Raw genomic sequence first — 20,267 nt, 5'->3', positions numbered from 1 at the left:
GTTCGGGCCGGGTTCGGGCCCGATTTGTAAGCCCGAATGTTGGGCCGAGTCGGATTTGGGCCTGGGAATTTAGGTTCGGGCTTTTTCGGGCCTAGCCCGAAACCTGGCCCGGCCCGAGAAATGCCCAGGTGTACTCTCACCTAGTGCATATTTACACAAGGTGTCTCCAACGATTACAAAATAAATTCTAAAAATTACTAGCAAATTTTTGAGGTTTTTAAACTTTTTTTTAAGATGTAATCTTTTACTTTCTAGAAGGCAATCAAAAACAGATAACAAACCATATACTTGTAAATAACAACGAAGGTTCTTCTATAGTTTTAATTTGAGCCATAATGCTAAGACTATGTGCACGCGGGCAACAACTGAAGGAGTCAAACATGGACAAGAGTACAAGTACGAGTATATCAGGGAATAACAACCGATCAGCCTTATCGACGTCGCTTGAGAGCCGAGAGTACGAATCACCATTATCGAGGACGTAGCAGCCAGGACAAAAACTACGAGGATAATCCTCCTCGCGGCAACCATGAGAAAATATCCAAAATCGATCTAGCGAAACAAGATATAAAGACACATGCCTAGAGAATTGTAATATTTCGATACCACCATTAACGTCGGGAAGGAGGTAACATCGTCGAACGAAAAACCGAAGATCACTTGTCATCTCCATTGAAGTGAAACCGACAAGAAGAAGGCTACCAAAATCCTAACAAAATCTGCTGAAAACACTAATTTATTGAAAACTTCACGCGTATATCGGGTCCCCACTCCTACCGACGCCGGCGGAGCCGGTCGGAGAAGGGGAAAGCGATCTATGGAGGAGGGTTTTTTCTGGAGGGCGGCGGCTCAGATTGGCTTCTTTTAAAGCGATGGGCCCATACACGCTCTCACCTGTGCATACTTAGGGTTGCTTCAGAACTTTTAAAATTGTCAAAATCTCATGACGGCCGTGGGAGTACCGCTTTCCTCTAACAAGATAATTCGTATTAATGAGAGATATACACCATGTTATTTGTGCAAAGTGCCAACAATCGAAGAGTTAGGATATATTGTATAATTTTTGGTGCACATTTTTATTTTTTGGAACTTTGTTTTCCTACCATGCTATCTTATTCGTCAATTTATCTCATTTAACAAAACTTCACCATCAACAAGCTTGGCCCCACACCAAGAACCAGCTGATACGACATCATGTCATAAAAATATTGAAAAATAATTATAGAGATACTCTATGAAGTTTGCTTAAGTTGGGCAATTGTTATCATTTTGTGACAACCAGGTAGAAACACCCATAGTTGATGTTATCTTAACTAGTTGAGGAGAAGTCATATTACGAGGTGAAACATGATGAATCGATAGAATACTATTTAGACTTTCTCCAAGACTAAAGGGATTTGAGACATCAAACAACATAAAAAGTATATGGGCATTGGGCCTTCAAGAAGGTAGCAACACCCATAGCCAATATTACCACAACTAGTGGAGGAGAAGTCATATTACGAGGTGAAACATGATGAATCAATAGAATACTATATAGACTTTGTCCCGGGCTAAACGGATTTAAGAGCCAAAATTCAAGGAAAAATCCTTACCGATGTCGTTTTGGTAATACAACCGCATGAAAACCGCCTCCATAGAATGCACATTGCAAATTTCCGAGAAAACCAATAGTTTTGTTTTTAGAGCTCAAATTCTCATTCCCCTTCGTATCATCCAACTACTGAAGTAGGACATGATCTCAAATTTGCCGTCTTTTTGTTATGCCGCATCAAATTTGCCGGCCGGTCGGACTTGCGATCTCAGCCGTCCAATTCCCGATCCAACGGACGAGGCTGCCTTCTTCGACTTGACGAACCCACCAGCAGTTCAAACGCTCACCAGCTCGACTCATCGAACCTTCCGCCGGAGACGCCGTCCGCGATGTCCAAGGCCGCCGCCGCCGCCGCTGCAGCGGCGTCCCTCCCGCCACCGCCGCCGGAGGTGGCCCACCTGGTGGAGCAGCTCCAGCGCCACCACCTCGCCCCGGACGCCTCCCTCCTCTCCAGCTCCGCCCACTCCGACCTCCTCCAGGTACGCCGCGCGCGCTCGCCATTCACGCCGCCACCCACATCCCCTCGCTCTTACCTCTGTTCCCGTGTTCCGTCCCCGCAGGCGCGCGAGGAGGTCGCGGCGGAGCGCGCGCGCTACCTCGAGGCCCTGGTGAGTTTGCCTCCCCCGCCCGCTCCCGGATCTAGAATTTTGCGGCGGGTTCTGATCGGATCTGATAACTGCGATGCGGCAGGCGGTTTACGCTGAGGCGATGGCCATGGTGGAGGAGTACCAGCACGCCACCGCTGCGGGCAGCGCCGGTGCCGGCAAGAAGCTCAATTGCTCCCCGCAGGTAGGTTCCACTTCTCCTGGTCTCACGAAATGTTCGCGCCTGTCCGGTGATTCGTGCAGATAGGGCTAGAAAACGAGGGTTGAAACTTATTGCTAGTCCGTGTATCTATTTGGGCGGTGATTCAGAAATTACCTGACACAAATGAAACCTGGCGGCTAAGCTTACTTACTTTGATGGGAATGATTCAGGTGTATGAGTCTTTGGAGCACCATTTAGCGGTTGCAGAGGCGGCCCAGAGGCTGAGGCTCCCGCTGCTCTCGCAGGACGGGGAGGTGCATGAGGAGGAGATAGAAAAGCTGAGCACCTTGTCGAGGGCTTCTTTTGACAGCACCGTAACGAGTGCCACGCCCAGCTCAACCTCGATCTCGACTAGCTACAACAACTACAGCAGCACCGGTAGCGCCTTGGCTGCTGGTGGTGGCGGTTCTGAGTTGGTTGAGCCTGGAGCTGGGGGCGTGCCCGATCGTTTTCTTGGAATAACATCGGATTATCTCTATCAGGTCCAGCAACAGCAGCCGGCCATGACTGTGGTATGTAAAATGGTCGCAGCCTTTGCAGTTAAAGTTTTTGTCTGAACTAGCACCAATTGATTTCAGAATGTATTTTAGCTGGTTGTGTATTTCATGTATGTATGGCCTCATGGAAATGTGAACCCTGTTTAGTGCTTTCTTGTTAATTGTAGCACTGTCACTCTTTTAGTTAATATGGAAAAAACACATGATTTACTCAGAAAGGTTTGGTAGTTTGTACTTTGAAACCATCTACTTTTGATCTGGCATTTCAGGACATGGTCGATTATCAGAGAACTGTGGCCAGAGAGATTGAGGCTCGGTTAGAAGCCAAGTGTGACGCTTTAACTGATCTTTTTGCAATGGATGAAAGGGGTAAGCTACTGAAACACTGAATCTGAATGACATGTAGAGATCTTTTTTATGATATATGAGTGTTCACCCTTGCCTCATCATAACGTTTGAGATATGCTGCAGATTTATCATCCATGAATCAGATTTCAAGTGCCAGGCTTCCAGAGAGGTGATCACCCCCCACCCCAATCTTAGTATGTTTCGAAGTGGTCATTTTACGGTTGCTATTTAGCAAGCAGAAGGCCTTTATATGCCCATAGTTTTCTTCAGCTAAGTGTAGTTTCTGAAGTAACTATCGTTATTTTCTTTTAAACATTTTGCATCAATTATCAGAGTTTTCTTTATATGCCCATAGTTTTCTTTAGCAGTTTTACACTGGTATCATCACTTCTCTGGGGCATGCTCATCTGTTATCACCTTGGTGGCAATGTCACTCCAATTGTCCACCTTCCTTGTTTTGAAATATTAATGATTAATGGTGAGTTTCAGGATAGACACTTCTCATAATTTTCCTTTTCTTCTTTTACAGGGTGAAATTAATCATCGAAGAGATAGAAAAGGAGGAATCCCTTTTACTGGAGGATCTTGCTTCAATGGACAGGAAATTTGCTGAACACTACAATGTGCGTCTGTTATGCTGAAAATTTTCTAAACTTAACTTGGGCAGCTAGTCCATTTTATTTTAATCCAAATTTGTTCTCTGAAATCTGTTAAAATACTTATATCTGCTCAAATTTTGAAGGTCCTGGAGCAAATTCTTGCTGTACTTATACAGTTTGTCAAAGACAAGAAGTTGGAACACCAGCACCAATATGTAAAGGCTTTTGGTACTCCTTTAACAGTGTTCTTCATGGGAATAATATTATTTACTGACATGTGTTAACTTTCTCTTGTCACTTGACAGGATGATGTGAAGAAGACCTGGCTTATTAAAAGATGTCGTACAATGAATGCTAAACTAAGGTTGGTACTTGACTTACCGGTACCTGAATCTTTGACTCTATTGTAGGGGTATGTTTGTTGGCGTCCAAAACCAGCGCTACCAATTTATCGTCATAGACAACTTTTTGGTTCTTCTTCGGATGGTTGCCAAGTTTAAGCATGTCCATGCATTTTTTTTTTTTTTGCCAACATTGGCCGAATTACGGCCAAGCAAAACCTTATCCAAAATTTTTGCTAGCCAAATAGGGTGAACTTGGGTTTGAACAAAAACATCCGTATAACTTTTCTGTTTTCATTAATCTAATTCTAATGTGTACTCCTTTAAACATTAACAAATTATCATATTCTCTTGCTAGAACAATCATTTCAAACTTTGAAGCTTTCTGCCCTGCATGCACTATTATTTTCTATAATCACTGATAGGATCAGAATACTGAATGAACTGCATGTTTGTCTTTCTGTTCTAGCTATCTGGAGCACCATCTCTTACGTGACACCTACACGAAGGAGACAGTGCCTGCATTGCATAGGATCAGGTAAATCGAACTTAGCATATCCTAACATTGATCTTACCATTGAAGGTAGCAAACATGATTCCTTAAACTTCTTTTTAAGTAAGCAAGCAGCTTACATAATTTGCTCTTTGTGGCAGGAAATATCTTGTGGAGGCAACCAAAGAAGCATCCAATTCCTACAATGAAGCGGTATGATTCAACATCTTTCTGGCTTTGTTATCTTTCAACTCTTTGTACTTGCTAGCAAACATCATTTGTCAATGAAATCCTTCTTAATCCAATATTATTTGAAAGGTTAGTGAAATGGGACGGTTAGCTCATAGCACCTTGCTATAGCGGTCTAGGGCTGTCGTTGGCACTAATATACCACCTGGTTAAAATCAAGAAAGTCTCGTGTGCCTTCCAGTATATAAATAGCTTGCTTAGTTATATGGCTGAGACCTTGATCGCCGTGCATGCTGTTCCCTATTCACTCACCTTCAGTAATTTTGCATGTAAGCTCATAAAGTCACAATCGGTATGAAATCACAGGCAATATTAGCAGCTGCTTTTGCGTGAAAAATATGTCAGAGGTGTGAGTAATCATGTAATATTGAACAGTGTCTATCCTGCTGTGAATGGAATGGTTCTTATCTAGGATCAGGTAAATTCATCAAGACTTATGCGTCCTGTAGTAGTACCAGACAATTAATTGATGTTGAGTTTCTGGAGGTGTGTTGAGAGTCTGACAAGTTTAGGTCTAAGAAGCAGAGATGTCAAAGGCCTTGAGTGATCCGTGATTTGTAATAAGTTTCTTACTATACTTGTTAATAAAGCAATAAAAAGCCGTATGCATCGATTGATGCAGAGTCTGGGGCTCTCCCCTTATCGAAAAATCTGCATGTTTAGGTAAATAAAGAATGCTATCTTGTAGTACCCACTTAATCTCAGAAGAAGAAACTATGGTATCCACCTCCAACCGTCTAACAGTTAGGTTTGATTTGTGATCTCCGTGTCAGGTTTCACGACTCCGTGAGTATCAAGGTGTGGATCCACACTTTGATGTAATCGCAAGGCAGTACCATGAGATTGTGAAGGTAACACTTACTCCTTTGACAACTATATGTCATTTCTTGATGTATCTTTTGGTAACCTGATTTGAACTGCAGAAACTGGAGGGCATGCAGTGGACGATCCATCAGGTTGAAATGGATCTGAAGCCAGCCTCATCATGATCATGTAGGCGTCTGAACCCCATTACTCTGGGAGAAGAGGCATCTTGTGTTTGTTACCACTCACCAGAATGCTCAGGACACGGGTTTGTTGAATTTGTTGTTTGTCGCTCAGGAAGTCAGGACAGAGAGACGGAGTAGGATTTCACCCGAGCGCTCGTCGTATATATTGCGCTGGTGGTTGTGTGTACTATTTCTGTATGTTTTTTTTCTAGATAGAGGAAACCTAATGTATGAATCGGACACCATGTTCTGTCATTCGAACAATATATTGAAAAGCTTCTATGAGAGAAGTATCTGTGTATGTTTTGTTTGCTGATAGTGCGATGTAGTCTGTTGGATTCAGAAGGCATTATGTGTGTACTTATCAATGCAGAGCAAGTGTTCGGTTGAATTTTTAACATCTTCGCCCGCTTCTCTTGTTTTTCTAGTTGTTGCTGCTTCTTCTGTCACCGCTGTGGAAAGTGAGCTGCATCGACCAAAACGTGGAACGTGTTCAGAAGAAATCAGAAGCATGATTTTTGCATTGTTGGTTGGAAGTTGCCTCTCTTATTGAAGCTGTGTCATCCTGAGTATCTGGACTGCCCAACGGCATGTTTCCAGTTCTGACCCACTCATTTCTTCACTGCTTGCCTGCACAAGTTTCTTTGATACTATGAGTCCATGCCACTATATTGATACTCTTGTTATTGCTGATCAAAGAGGATTGAAACATTTGATCTATTCGAAATATCTTTGCAGGGTGGATAGATAACTCGAACCCTGGTGGGTTGACGCCACCCTTCACCACCAACACCAGAACAGGTGCCTGCTGCTCCCCCACTCTTTTGTCTCTCTGAACCTGGTAAAGAATTATTCTTTCAACTCTTTCATTTCAGATTTTCCTTGCTCTCCCTGTCATCACAAGCTCCACAAATTGGTCATCACTTGTTCCTTGAAATATTCAAAACTTTATTCTTCTCTTTAAGGAGTTTCACAAGTTCCGTTAGCAGCAAAGTATTCTATCAGGTTACATGATCTAGAATCATTCTGACAACTGAAATTGCTATTTGTTCGAGTGCATCATCACCTACTGGAGCTCCTTTTTTTTGCCCAAGGTACTCTATACATCACCTGTTGAAGATCCTCTTAGAGGTGATTATGGGGGCTACAGGAAAGAAGAAAAGGCAAGCGGAAGAGATACAGACATACAGTAGAACCATGCAGCGATAAAACTGAAGTGACAGAAATAGGGGGGAAATGGGTTTATCAAGCTTTCTTCATAGGCAACTGATTACAAGAAGAAATAACCCGATTAGAGTGGCAAGCGGCACGGGCTGTGAACAGATGTTTCTCTAATTCTGATCTATTCCGTACCTCATTTTGCTCTAAATTTTCTTATGCGGGACGGGAAGCGGGCGCCTCCTGCAACCCTAACCCTAGTGCTGAACCCTTGTCCAATGGATGTTCCAGATTAAAGGCGATTAAGTTGCCGCATTGAAGAGTTTGCCCTGGAAGTCAAAGCTCAGCAAGTTTTGCGATTATCTCCCTTAGAACGGCGGGGCAGCTTGTGGCTAGATGGTCGAAGCCATCACTCGCCACCACTGCTTTAAGGTTCCCAGGGAGCTCGAGAAAATCCAAGCAAGCCTCCTTGAGCCCGTAGTAGTGATGCTGCTCAGCTAGAGCCAACGTAGTGGTGGCCGAGTTCACATCAATACTCTTGAGCAGCTTGTCTTCGCACACACGCTTCAACCTCTCCGTGTCATACCGATCTGCCACTACGAGCAAATGCTGAGCCATCCATATCTCCTCTTCTTTGCTAATGTCCGGCAGCGAGTCCGTATACACGAAATGTAGAAAAGCCTTGAATACCTGAGCTTCCACGCCATCCACATGCACAACACCTTTGACGGTGTGCTCCTCCATAGCCATAGGACCGAAGAACTCCGCCTTGAACACCGACGACCGGGCAGCAAGCACACATCTGTGCGCGTGGAACGACTCTTCCCCCACTTGGAACTTCACATCTGCGCCCTCTCCGCCTAGGAGCAGACCGCCCAGGTGGCGGTGCAGGTCCGACGGTGGTGCGACAGCATCTGGTTCGACTGGAGTTGTAGCGCTGGGTGCCTCCATGAGGGTTATATCGCACCTGATCGTGAAGCAATCGCCGTTGAGGAGCACCCATTTCTCAAATTTTTCAACCCTTGTTAAATCAGCTGAGAAGGTGAAACGGGGGTTTCTTCGCCGAAAGAAGGTGAAGCTATCCTGGTTCAGCGTAAAGTCAATCGTGGTTGTTTTGGTGTACTCAGAAACTGGCTTACAGGCCTGATCAAGCACACTGAACTGAACCTGCCCCCTCTTGTGGTGGAGAACAGACGTACCAATATCCAGAATGAGTTTGAGGGATACGTAGTAGTTGCTGGGGTAGCACTGGATGTGCGCGGTATAGTTTCCCACACGGAAGTCGCGCGATGTGGCGCAGGTGCCACAGGGGAGCAGATCCCTGGTGCGCGAGTAGGAGTCGATCTTGAGCAGATGGCATCTGTTCACCGTTCCGACCACAATGGTTGAGGAGGAGGCGGAGGTCGACATGGTTTGCAATGGAGGCTACACAAAGAAGAAGGAGATTATGATACTGACTAGTGAGCAAGAAGAAATCGCGCCAGCAACTTAGAAATAGGCGTGAGTGGATGAGATCAGTGACTAAGAAAACTAGGGAAGCAAAACTACCACTGACCTCCATTATTCGTTTGCTTTTGGAAAGAAATAAGATGCCACAGCACCTGTCGTCCGGTTGTGCCTTTCCCCCAACAAAGCGATACGCATTACTCAACTTGCAGTAAAGTGGCTCATGACACCAACCAGGTTCACCCAGCGTGGAAGTGGAAACAACACACAAGAAAACAAGGCCGACACGAATTATCAGGTTCTTATAGATTTGTTACTGCATCTCATTGGCTAAGAAAGAAAAAAGAGCACCAGTCTGAAAGGGAGAAGTGAGATTAATAGAGATGACTTATCTCCTTCCAATACACGTATGTTCAGTAGTAACCTAACTGGAGCAAGGCTGCTGGCAGTAAAACAAAATCGGTAGCTTTAGAAATAAACCAAGAACACTCATAATAAACCCTGAAACATCATCTTGGTACGTTTGATGTAGCAATAAACCCAACCAGATAGACAAAACCATAACTAGAAAGGTAGGACAAAAAGTCTGAGGTGCGTGGAGCTAGTTACTACTGAAGATGCACGCAGAACATCGTCGTCGATCACCATAGCGTGGTCGCTAGCTTTCGCATGGCTTGTTCCTTCTTCCTCGTACTTTCCTCCACTATCTCTTCCATCTTCACATCTATTACCTTCAGAGAATGCTTGAGGGTCGACACCCTCGACTCGATGCCTCTCAACTCCTTCGCTGCGCGAGCCCGCTCTAGCCTCACCACCTCGTACCCCTTGGGCACCACTGATATCTGTGAGGGAGTGCCGAGGAGGCCAAGGAGGTCGTCGACGCGCTTGCGCATCAAGGTGACGTCCATGCCCATGGCCTCAAATGACTCTAGGGTCTTCTTCCACCCTGCAAGGTCCCCGAGGGAAGCAGGGGAGGAGGCTCTGATGCCCTCGGCAATGTTGGCCGTCTCCACAATCATACGTGTGGTGATCTCGGGGCTTATTGTCTTCAGCAGATTCCTGTGGAGGAAAGCCTTCCGGGCCTGGCAGAGATGGTAGTACGTCGTGCGCATGTGATCTGGGAGTACTAGCAAACCATTTCCAATGACGATCTTGAAATCCACAATGCTTTTCACGGCGGCGAAATCATCAATGTCTGAACATGGAAATCGGATGCCACCATCTACTGCCTCCTTAGACTTGGCATGTTCGTTGGAACTTTCTTTTTCTTTCTCTGCATCACGGAACACGATGCGTGATTCAAAAGATTTGGTAGCGTTGCAAAATGAACATGCATGATAATGCGTTCGACTCACTTGATGTGCTATTCTCCATAGATTTGTCCAGACTCAGGAGACCGAGGGCTCCATCAGTAGCGGTGAACTCATTCTCCCTCAGTATGTACACCTGAAAACAGGAGTTAATAGTTAATCAAATCACTATAAAATATTATGAATGAAAGGTTAGTGACCCTACCGTGCATTCCATTTTTTTAAATGAATCGACGATTGAAGAACTCACCTTAAATGTTGTCTCTCCCACTAGTTGGAAGACCACGGCGTCACCGACCTTAAGATGTTGCTTTTTCACAAATCCCTGCCATCCACCACTCAGTCCCGTCTTGTAAGCTATGTAATTTGTTTCATAAGTCTTCCCTTTATCATCTTCTAATTTAATTATATCATCATGCTTTGGCAGATGGTCTCTGCAAAAAGTAGCTGGGATGCCCTGCGAGAGGAACACAGAAGTCAATCTTCTATTAGAAAAAGGGAAACTAAACCTCATAAGCATAAAAAAACGGATTCTTTGGCACTGGACAAACATTAAAACGCCCAATAAATCTAGACTTACCAGCCAAAACCCCTTAACAACTTGTGAGTGCATCATACCCTTGACAAAGGTTGGACCTTCTGCTGGCAATTTCTTCTCTAGCTCAAGAGCTCTTTCCAAAGCAGCACCATTAATACTACAATTTCTTCTGCTGGCAATCATTCAGGTACATCAAATTGGCAGTTTTAAATGCAATACTTGAAAAAACAACAAAAAAAATTGAAGTACCGTGCATATTTCTTAGGGAAACTGCCATCACCAGCTACCTGTGAAACACAGCTTGTTCATAGTTAGTCTATTTCTCTAATGTGAGAGATAATGATTCAGCCATCCACATTGCAGAGGGTACCTTCATATTTTTACACTCGATTACAGTATCGTGTAGTTTTTAACAGAAACATTGGTGCCATATATGAACAAGTTTTGATATATAAAATTTGTCTAGAATGAATCAATTTGAAATGATTTTATGATTCCACTTTGAACCTTACCTCTGGCTGAAAATTATCATCATTATCTTCCTTGCCCTCACTACTACTGCTGCTGTCAACCAAGAGCAGTTCGTATTCCATCTTTCTCTTTACAGATTTCGAACGTGCTGGCCTCCTTATCTTCCTCTGTAACATAACCAATTAAAGGAGAGCAACTTTCTGTTAGTCCATTGTCCATTTAACCAATAGAAATAATTCGACTCAGCCATTCACAATGCAAAGTGTGACATAGATCAAGCTTTGAATATCAAAAAATGTTTTAATCAAAGAAATTTTAAATTATTGCAATTAAGATCTTACCATTGGTGTCGGTGGCTCAAAATCATTATCATTGTCACCGTCACTATAGTTATCGCTACGGCAGCTGCTGTCAAATAACGCCGGCTTCTGCTCTGTCTTGCTCTTTGCAAACTTGGAACCGGGCCCCCCTCTTTTCCTCTGAAAATAAAGAACCAACGAAAGCCGAGCAAGGAATTCAACATTTTTTTGTGTGTATTCCTCTGATGATAACAAATAATCTGAATAATGATTTCTTTTGATGAGCCAAAATCTTTGAACAACTATGAGTTAATTTTTCCCCTTGAACATGCGTCAAAACACATATCTTTAATATTAGAAGCAGAAACCAAGAAGGTGCACAACTTACATGACTGAAAACAAAATAAAGCTACAAACACATAAGAAAACCTTTACAAAATTGCAGATAAAAAGAAAAGAAATCCAGAACACGGAAGAAAAGCTAGTATCCAACCACTGGAAGCATGATGAGTACGACATAACTAAAATTGGAAGCTCTGTTTATTTGTTCAAACTTTCCAAATAACTAAGACATGTTCATATCAACCACGAATACAAATACTGAATTAGGAGTGTGACTTACTTTATAAGTTTTAGTGAGGCCTGAGCTATTTTTCTTTGCTCCAGGTCTAATACGAAAGCCTGGAAGCTTTCCTTGTCCATTCTGCACACTGTCTGGCTTCACGGTCTGCCATAGGAGATTAGATATATCAGTTGCAGTGGCAGAGCTCCAGCCCGGCGAGCCTGGGCACCTGCCCGGGCTTTGCCCATGATTGCTCATTGGGGTCATAACAGTTAATGAAGAGTTAATCAAGAGTTTTCATGGGCAAAAGTCAATCGACCATGTCCCTTAATGCTTTGCCCAGGCTATGTGTTTGGTCTGGCTCCGCCACTGATCAGTTCTATGCTTGTACTTTATACAAAATTATAATCAACATGGAAAGGAAAATAACAAAGAACAACTGAGACAGGTTGAAGAATTTACTTCTTTCATAAGAAGTGATGATCTGAATGGAACAACTCGTGCTCTGATTAATGTATATACATGGGAAATAAATCAGCAGAACACTTACTCTTGTAGGACCATAGCTGACATCACGATGTGGATTATCGCAGTCATCCAGTGCTACAAACTGTTCACCAGCAACGTTGGCGAGGTCCTCATCCTGCCATAACCAAAAGAAATTGCATCAGGAGAAATTTGAATTGAGTAAAAGACCAAAAAGAAGCCAATATATAGCCTCATTTTATAAAAATAATAAGTATATCCTAATATCATGGATAATGCATAGTAGTAGATATTAATCAACCAGTAATTGTATTTCTAAATCTCATCTAGTATAACAATAAGCAGCAGTCACACTAGTCAGTTCATCGGAGACGAATCACCAGTGACCAAAAGAACGGACACACTGATCGTGTCGCAGATGCTCCCTCTACCAGGAGTCATTGTCGAGCATAAATAAACGGATATAATCAAAGTCCAGCACGAGTCATTGTGTATTTCTACTACTCCCTCGGTCCATGTTGGTGGATTCAACTTTGTCTAGATACGTATGAATCTAGTTTAAATACTTAACTAGATACATACGAATCTAGATAAAGTTAAGTCGATTAATATTGATTGGAGGAAGTAGTTCATTCATTACTAATGAGCACTACAATAAAAAACATAAAGCACCTAGTATTCACTTTGTCGGGCAGTTCCACATGGTACACCTTGATTGAAGATTCAGACATTCAAAGGAGAAAAATAAAGCCTAATGAAACGCTGATGACTACTGATGTGGCAAAATAACAGTCTCAGACAGGACTTGCAATAAAAACTACAACACACGACAAAAATCTACCTATCCCACAAACTATAGATAAAAAATGTCTCGTAGGTATAGTCATATGAAAGCATGCATTTTATAGTCTGTAGTAGCTCTAGAAAGCAGAAGCAGCAACCGTGAGATGAATAGAATGTACAAGTCTAGTAACTCTCTCCGTCACATGAAAGTTATCATAGATTTGTCAAAATTTAAATCTACCTACATTCAAATTTACACAAATCTAAGACATCTTTCATGTAACGGAGGGAGTATATACAAAAGAGAGGTACTATATACAAGTGTAGTATATACTAACATACATTAACAAGAGTGAAGAAAAGCATGCACATACTCGTTGTGTGTTTCTATAGGAGTATATACATGCATCTGATGCTCTGTAATAGCTCTGGAAAGCAGGAGCAGCAATGTGAGATCAGATGGTTCCATATATATGCAGGTTCTCACCATGGGGTTGAAATCATCATCGTCTTGTACGTGTCGACTGCTGTTGTCAAGCAAGGAGATTCCTTGATGCACCAATGCCGTCTTCCGCCCCATCTTGGTCTTGGCAGACTGCGATGGCGGCACCTCTCCTTTCCTCTGAAAATTAAATAAGCAGCCAAGGCAGAGTAATTGTCATGCAGAATAGTAAAGTTAATTGACCAGTAATTTCAACATCTAAGATACTACATGGTTAAAGTAGTACTCCTTCAATCTCTACATGTATTCATTGTGATATCCGTTTGTTGAAACATTTTAAACTTTAACAGTCCACATATATACATAGAAATATCTGGAGTGGTCACAGTAATGCCATAGAGAAAAAATTAGGGGAATGCCATAGAAATATTAATAGATCAGTAATTTTACTAGTACTAAATCTCATCTAGTTCAGCAATAAGTAGCCGCGCGCGCTACTGTACAACAGATTAAACGGATCCGAGAATCATAGTTCAAGACGAGTCAAAACAATTAATGGGGATTGTTTTCCTTTTCTATGTGCAAGAATCACCTTGTTCCGTACTACTACTGGCATATATAAATCGACTAGAGATAAAAGGACAATCTACCGGAAATGTATTCTAGGAGTAGTAAAAAACGAAGACATCTCGTTCCGTTGATCGGAAAATAAAAGAACTGCACGAATGTGTAGTACGCAAGGAGATGTCAGACGAGCATGCTAGCTGGGTGTTGGTAGAGAAAGAGAGAGAAGGAACTTGCCTTGATTATGAGCTCGTCGGTCGCCATGGCTGCTGGCTGCACTCCTCAGGAGTCAGGAACTCCGATGTTTGGCGATGTGGGACGGACGGGATGGAGTCGGAGGAGGTGGAAGGGGGACGTATACAGCAGCGGTAACAGCAGCGCTAGTATATAAACGGAACGGAACGGAACGGGATCCGACCGTTCGGTGATTGACGATATGGGGACGGGATTTTGCTGGCTCTTCCCATATGAGCACGCACGCATGATGCCACTTCCAGCACGTACCCACGCGCACTCGCCGCCACTTCCGGCACGTTTGCCGATCGATGCTCCGTCTAGTCCATCCTCGCCAGAATAGGCAACACTGGTGCCTGGCGGCAAGTCCGCGACACAAATTCCTATCTCTGCAGGATATTGCGCACAAGAGATCAGAGCGAAGCAACCATCGAAGAGAAGAAAAAGATCCTAAATATACTACTATGCATTTTTCTTTCCTTTGAAACGGGGATCAGCTACGCATGCGGCGTTTATTTCATTGTTGAAAAGTATCAAAGTCACAAATATATACTTTGCATAAGTGCTTACAATATACTTATGTACGGATTTTCTTGTACAGTTGGAATAATTTCAATAAATAGGCAGAAATATATTTAAATTGTCAAATCTTTAACTATGTTTTTAAAAAACAATTTTGTTCTTCAAGAACAATCATAATTTAAAAACTTTAATTATTGGATGACACGGCAACACAGAGACATCGATGGCGGAGTGGTACAAGCTGCCGAAGGCAAGATCCGTAGACGCTGGCAAACTATCGACGCATCGAAAGGAGGACGACAACGGTGATTTGGCGGGCGATTCGCGGGGTGGGAGAAGAGACGAGTGCACTATATAAGCGATGAGCTAGGGCACGTGGAATGGCTAGGACGATACCGTGTGGTATTCGCTTGTTGGTATCCGGTATCCAACGTGGCACGTGTGTAGCCACTCCCACGTGGTCCCGAGGTCGGTGCGAGAGTGACGGGCATAGTATTGGGCGGTGCCTGCCACGGTAGTCTATTGGGGAAGCGTTGAGCCCATTTCGTGGTTGCAGCCCCAATGGCCTTATTGGGGATCTATTGGAGGCATCGATGGAGATACCCTTAGCAAAAAATTATCTAGTTGATGTTGTTGGAGATATGCCCAAGAGGCAATAATAAAGTGGTTATTATATATCTCTGTGTTTATGATAAATGTTTATATACCATGCTATAATTGTATTAACCGAAACATTGATACATGTGTGTTATGTAAACAACAAGGAGTCCCTAGTAAGCCTCTTGTATAACTAGCTTGTTGATTAATAGATGATCATAGTTTCGTGATCATGAACATTGGATGTTATTAATAAACAAGGTTATGTCATTATGTGAATGATGTAATGGACACACCCAATTAAGCGTAGCATAAGATCACGTCATTAACTTCATTTGCTATAAGCTTTTGATACATAGTTACCTAGTCCTTTCGACCATGAGATCATATAAATCACTTATGCGGGAAGGATACTTTGATTACAATAAACGCCACTGCGTAAATGGGTGGTTATAAAGGTGGGATTAGGTATTCAGAAAGTATGAGTTGAGGCATATGGATCAACAGTGGGATTTGTCCATCCCGATGACGGATAGATATACTCTGGGCCCTCTCGGTGGAATATCGTCTAATTAGCTTGCAAGCATATGAATGGTTCATAAGAGACCACATACCACGGTACGAGTAAAGAGTACTTGTCAGGAGACGAGGTTGAACAAGGTATAGAGATACCGATGATCAAATCTCGGACAAGTAAAATATCGCGTGACAAAGGGAATCGGTATCGTATGTAAATGGTTCATTCGATCACTAAGTCATCGTTGAATATGTGGGAGCCATTATGAATCTTCAGATCCCGCTATTGGTTATTGGTCGGAGAGAAGTCTCACCCATGTCTGCATAGTTCGCGAACCGTAGGGTGACACACTTAAGGTTTGATGTCGTTTGAGTAGATATGGAATATGGAATGGAGTTTCGGAGTCTCGGATGGGATCCAGGACATCACGAGGAGTTCTGGAATGGTCCGGAGAATAAGATTCATATATAGGAAGTCATTTTATAAGTTTGAAAATGATCCGGTGCATTTATGGAAAGTTCTAGAAGGTTCTAGAAAAGTCCGGAAGAAATCACTATGGAAGGGACTCCACTAGCATGGCCGGCCAACCCTAAGGGTGAGGAGTCCCAGGTGGACTCCACCTAAGGTGGCCGGCCACCCCCGCTCAAGGAAAGGTGGGAGTCCCACCTTGTGTAGGACTCCCTCCTTGAGTAGGTTTCCCACCATATGGGAAGTTTTGGGTTGGGATCTTATTCGAAGACTTGTAGTCCAACACTTGGGGCTTCCACCTATATAATGAGGAGCCAAGGGGAGGGGCTGGCCACCCCAAAAAAAGCCATCTAGGCCGCAGCCCCAAGTGGCCGGCGCCCTACACCCCCTCTCTCCCCAAACCCTAGCGCCCCTCCTCCACATAATACTCCCGCAGCGCATAGGCAAAGCCCTGCCGGAGTTCTCCACCACCACCGTCACCACGCCGTCATGCTGCCGGGATTCCGAGGAGGATCTACTACTTCCGCTGCCCGCTGGAACAGGGAGGAAGACGTCGTCTTCATCAACACCGTATGTGTGACCGAGTACGGAGGTGCTGCCCGATTGTGGCACCGTCAAGATCTTCTACGCGCTTTTGAAAGCGGCAAGTGATCATCTTCTGCAACAACGAGATCTAATCTCGTAGGTTTTGGAAATATTCAAGGGTTAGTCTCGTTATCCCCTCGTTGCTACCGTCTTCTAGATTGCATCTTGGCTTGGTTTTCGTTCTTGCGGTAGGAAATTTTTTGTTTTCTATGCTACGAATCCCATCAGATGTGTCTAAAAAAAACTTGAAGGCTAAGGAGGTAATGTATTCCTGAGGCGATACTGGAGAGGGCAAATCATTCATTTTTATGGAAGAGAGAGGGGTAATTTTTTTTTCTTTTCAGACAAAGAGGGCAAATTATTTTTCTCTCCATTAAGCTGTACAGGCCGAAAGTAGTTGTTCAGGCCCAGCCGGAAGCATGAATTGGCCCAGAAGGGTTTGGCATCGTCATGTTTTCAATCTGATCTCCCTCAAAAAAAAAAAATCTTTTTAATCTGATCTCCATGAAAAAATCCTTTTAATCTGATCTTCAACTGATCCATAATTAAGCTGCTAATAATCCGGTGGGTCTAATCTCTTCTTCCCCGCAGCTACGCTTCGTCAAACCAAACCCAACCCACCGAGAAGAAACCACCACCAACCAATTCACACGCCATTCCCCGCTCCGCAAGAGGAAGCGTCGCGAAGCAACCAGCCGGCGCCGGCGACGCAGCGGAATCGAATCCGACCAGGTCCACCGATCCTCGCCGAGTCCCCGCTCCGGCCGCCCGACGATAGGGTCCATTTCCCTGCCGCCGATGGCGGATCCCTGGGCGCGGGAGTACGGCGAGGCGGCGCGGCTGGCCGACGACGTGGGGTCCATGGTCGCCGAGCGAGGGGCGCTCCCGCAGTCCGGCCCGGAGGCCACGCGGCACGCGTCGGCCATCCGGAGGAAGATCACCATCCTCGGGACCAGGCTCGAGAGCCTCGACGGGCTGCTCGCCAGGGCTCCTCCCAAATCCGTGTATGTGTTTGCTCGTAGCATTACTTATGTTTCGAGGTATACGCAACTAGGTCGTCTCCGGATTAAATTGTTTAGGATTGGATGTTCTGTGTCTGCTGTTCCTGGTTTAGGTCACCTCCTGCAAATTCCTCTACCAATTATTATTAGTAGCAAATATATTATACGCAACTAGTATGGAAGAGGAAATAAATTAGAGCTGCGGAAGTGGGAAAGGAGATCATGGTATCTCTTATTTGCGGTAGTAAATACATATTTGCATGTTTAGTGATTCGTTTCTTAGGAGATGACATTCAGACTAGTTTACCCTGGTTGCTCTTGTGATGACACCAGTACAAAGTTCGCCACTTATCATAATTGTACACATGTTTCTGTACAGTAACTTCTCTGGATACCTTTTGAAATGTGTATCTGTGACTGTGGTTGTATTGCATAAGTGATCCTTACCATGTTGTGCAGCACTGACAAGGAGTTGCGTAAGCGCCAGGACATGCTTTCAACTTTGAAATCTAGAGCAAAACAGATGGGCCAAAGTTTCAACATGTCGACATTTGCCAACAGGTGGGTTCTGCATTTTGGGATCCACCATCACCGTGATTGATCTTTTTATAAAGAAGCGTTGTAAATGCTTTATCTTGTTAAAGTTTGTTAGTCTGTTCAGATGCATGTTAATGGATTTCAGAATAATAATTAATGTTTCACATATGTGCTTTCAAAATCTAGGGAGGATTTGCTTGGTCAGACTAAGAAAACTGCTGATGACATAAACAGAGTGGCAGGGTTGGATAACCAAGGGATCGTTGGCCTTCAGAGGCAAATCATAAAAGGTACTGATGTATGGCCTGTTATTATTCACGCCATTGCGACAATTAGGGCATGAGCAATGGTGGCATACACAACTAGTTGCTCCATGTAAAAAAGTTGTCAGAAACAATATGGTCAATTTTATATCTCCAATGGAAGCTACAAGTTTAGTTAGAAAAAAGAGAGAAGAGACCCCACAAATATGACACTATGTATCTCTTTCTCCCTCCAAAAAGTATGCTTTTAAGATTTAAGATCCCACTTCCTGAAGAGGAGACTGCCTCCTCATCCGAACCTACTTTGGACCACCCGAACCTAGTTAAAGGTGTGAGGCAGTAGCTCTAGAGCAGTGCATTGGGCATGCCCTTAAGTGCTCTGATGATATCAAACGGGTTGCTGGATGTCATGGCTGGTCTGATGCCTTCCATTTCCATCGCCCTCGACAATATGCAAATGTGATTGTGGCATGTTGAGAGGTGTTGTAGTGGTGGTGTTGAGTTTGTCAAACTAATAAAAGAGAAAGTTTTACTTACTTTTTCATCGCCCTAGGATGGGAATCAAACTAATCAAACAGTTAAACTATACATTTCCATTCCTCCTGCGCCTTACAGTAGGCATGCCAAATGCAGTCCTCACCATTTCAGTGGCATGAGAACACAGTTAGCCTGTTTAAGGTGGCAAGCATACAGAAATTCAGAACTCAGAAATCACCAGTAGTCTTTGCATGCATCCCAGGCTCTCTATAGTATTCATGCAGTTGCTTTGGTTTTTGAAATAAAATGTTGAACCTTTTTAACATTCTAGTTTTACTGAAATTGTGCGATTGGCTATTCGTGTGGAATAGCACAGTACATATTTAATGTGGTTGTTTATTTGAGCTTGTTATTTGTCTGTATATATCTACCGCTGGCTACAAACTAGCATTTTACAAAGCGATGACCAATTGACAATTGCCTAATTCAGTGACCCTGTCTGCCCTGACAATTTTGCAGAACAAGATGAAGGACTTGAGAGGCTGGAGGAGACGGTGCTGAGCACAAAACATATTGCATTAGCAGTCAACGAAGAACTTACCCTGCAGACAAGACTGATTGTTAGTCTCTTACTACGAAACCACATCTGTATTTGTTCTTTAGACTGGATAATCACTGCCCTATCTTCATGATGCAGGAAGACTTAGATGATCATGTTGATGGTACAAACTCGCGCCTCCAGGTTGGCATTTCAAACAATCTGTTCCATGCCTTATCCTTAGATCTCAAATAAAGTTTTATTGCTGTTTTTTATTAATAGTTTCAAGCTTTACACGAACTGAATTTTGATGCAAAACCTTTCTCGTACAGCGTGTGCAAAAGAGGCTTGCGGTTCTGAACAAGCGCGCCAAGGGTGGCTGCTCCTGCATGTCCCTGCTGCTTTCTGTGGTCGCTATAGTGATGCTTGTGGTCATTGTCTGGCTTCTGATGAAGTACCTGTAACCTTTGCCAAACTCAAACCACTCTCAAATGTACAGACTTTCAAAGCTAATATGATTACTTTCGCTTTGCCTCTGTTTTCAGTAGAACT

At 43.6% G+C, this 20,267-nt stretch overlaps 4 protein-coding genes across 4 annotated transcripts; 2 read left to right on the top strand and 2 right to left on the bottom strand.

Annotated features, from left to right (window-relative positions):
• Positions 1–1,855: 1,855 nt before the first annotated feature.
• LOC127308743 (AUGMIN subunit 4) lies at positions 1,856–6,218 on the top strand. Its single transcript, XM_051339646.2, is given in 14 exon segments — positions 1,856–2,073; positions 2,155–2,202; positions 2,285–2,383; positions 2,572–2,913; positions 3,168–3,267; positions 3,370–3,415; positions 3,776–3,869; positions 3,989–4,060; positions 4,151–4,209; positions 4,656–4,724; positions 4,841–4,892; positions 5,702–5,779; positions 5,852–5,905; positions 5,907–6,218. Coding segments are annotated over 14 exon segments (1,290 nt in total). The 5' UTR covers positions 1,856–1,923; the 3' UTR covers positions 5,934–6,218.
• Positions 6,219–6,881: 663 nt separating this feature from the next.
• On the bottom strand, positions 6,882–8,621 carry LOC127308745 (BTB/POZ and MATH domain-containing protein 2-like). The gene has a single exon (XM_051339648.2). The coding sequence runs from the start codon at positions 8,483–8,485 to the stop codon at positions 7,412–7,414; it is 1,074 nt and encodes a 357-aa protein (XP_051195608.1). The 5' UTR covers positions 8,486–8,621; the 3' UTR covers positions 6,882–7,411.
• Positions 8,622–8,877: 256 nt separating this feature from the next.
• Positions 8,878–13,579, bottom strand: LOC127308742 (B3 domain-containing protein Os01g0234100-like). Its single transcript, XM_051339645.2, has 10 exons — positions 13,458–13,579; positions 12,252–12,344; positions 11,762–11,866; positions 11,182–11,319; positions 10,882–11,007; positions 10,619–10,656; positions 10,412–10,538; positions 10,082–10,288; positions 9,877–9,967; positions 8,878–9,794 (listed from the first exon to the last, which is right to left on the bottom strand). The coding sequence occupies exons 1-10, from the start codon at positions 13,548–13,550 to the stop codon at positions 9,163–9,165; spliced, it is 1,650 nt and encodes a 549-aa protein (XP_051195605.1). The 5' UTR covers positions 13,551–13,579; the 3' UTR covers positions 8,878–9,162.
• A 3,985-nt stretch (positions 13,580–17,564) lies between these two features.
• LOC127308746 (syntaxin-52-like) lies at positions 17,565–20,259 on the top strand. Its single transcript, XM_051339649.2, has 6 exons — positions 17,565–17,903; positions 18,360–18,461; positions 18,624–18,727; positions 19,697–19,797; positions 19,875–19,919; positions 20,048–20,259. The coding sequence occupies exons 1-6, from the start codon at positions 17,698–17,700 to the stop codon at positions 20,177–20,179; spliced, it is 690 nt and encodes a 229-aa protein (XP_051195609.1). The 5' UTR covers positions 17,565–17,697; the 3' UTR covers positions 20,180–20,259.
• Positions 20,260–20,267: the final 8 nt, after the last annotated feature.

This window comes from Lolium perenne, chromosome 6 (assembly GCF_019359855.2).
Source record: "Lolium perenne isolate Kyuss_39 chromosome 6, Kyuss_2.0, whole genome shotgun sequence".
In the NCBI taxonomy this organism is placed as follows: domain Eukaryota; kingdom Viridiplantae; phylum Streptophyta; class Magnoliopsida; order Poales; family Poaceae; genus Lolium; species Lolium perenne.
The sequence above is the reverse complement of the archived record's forward strand: the minus strand, read 5'-3'. Positions and strand labels throughout refer to the sequence as shown.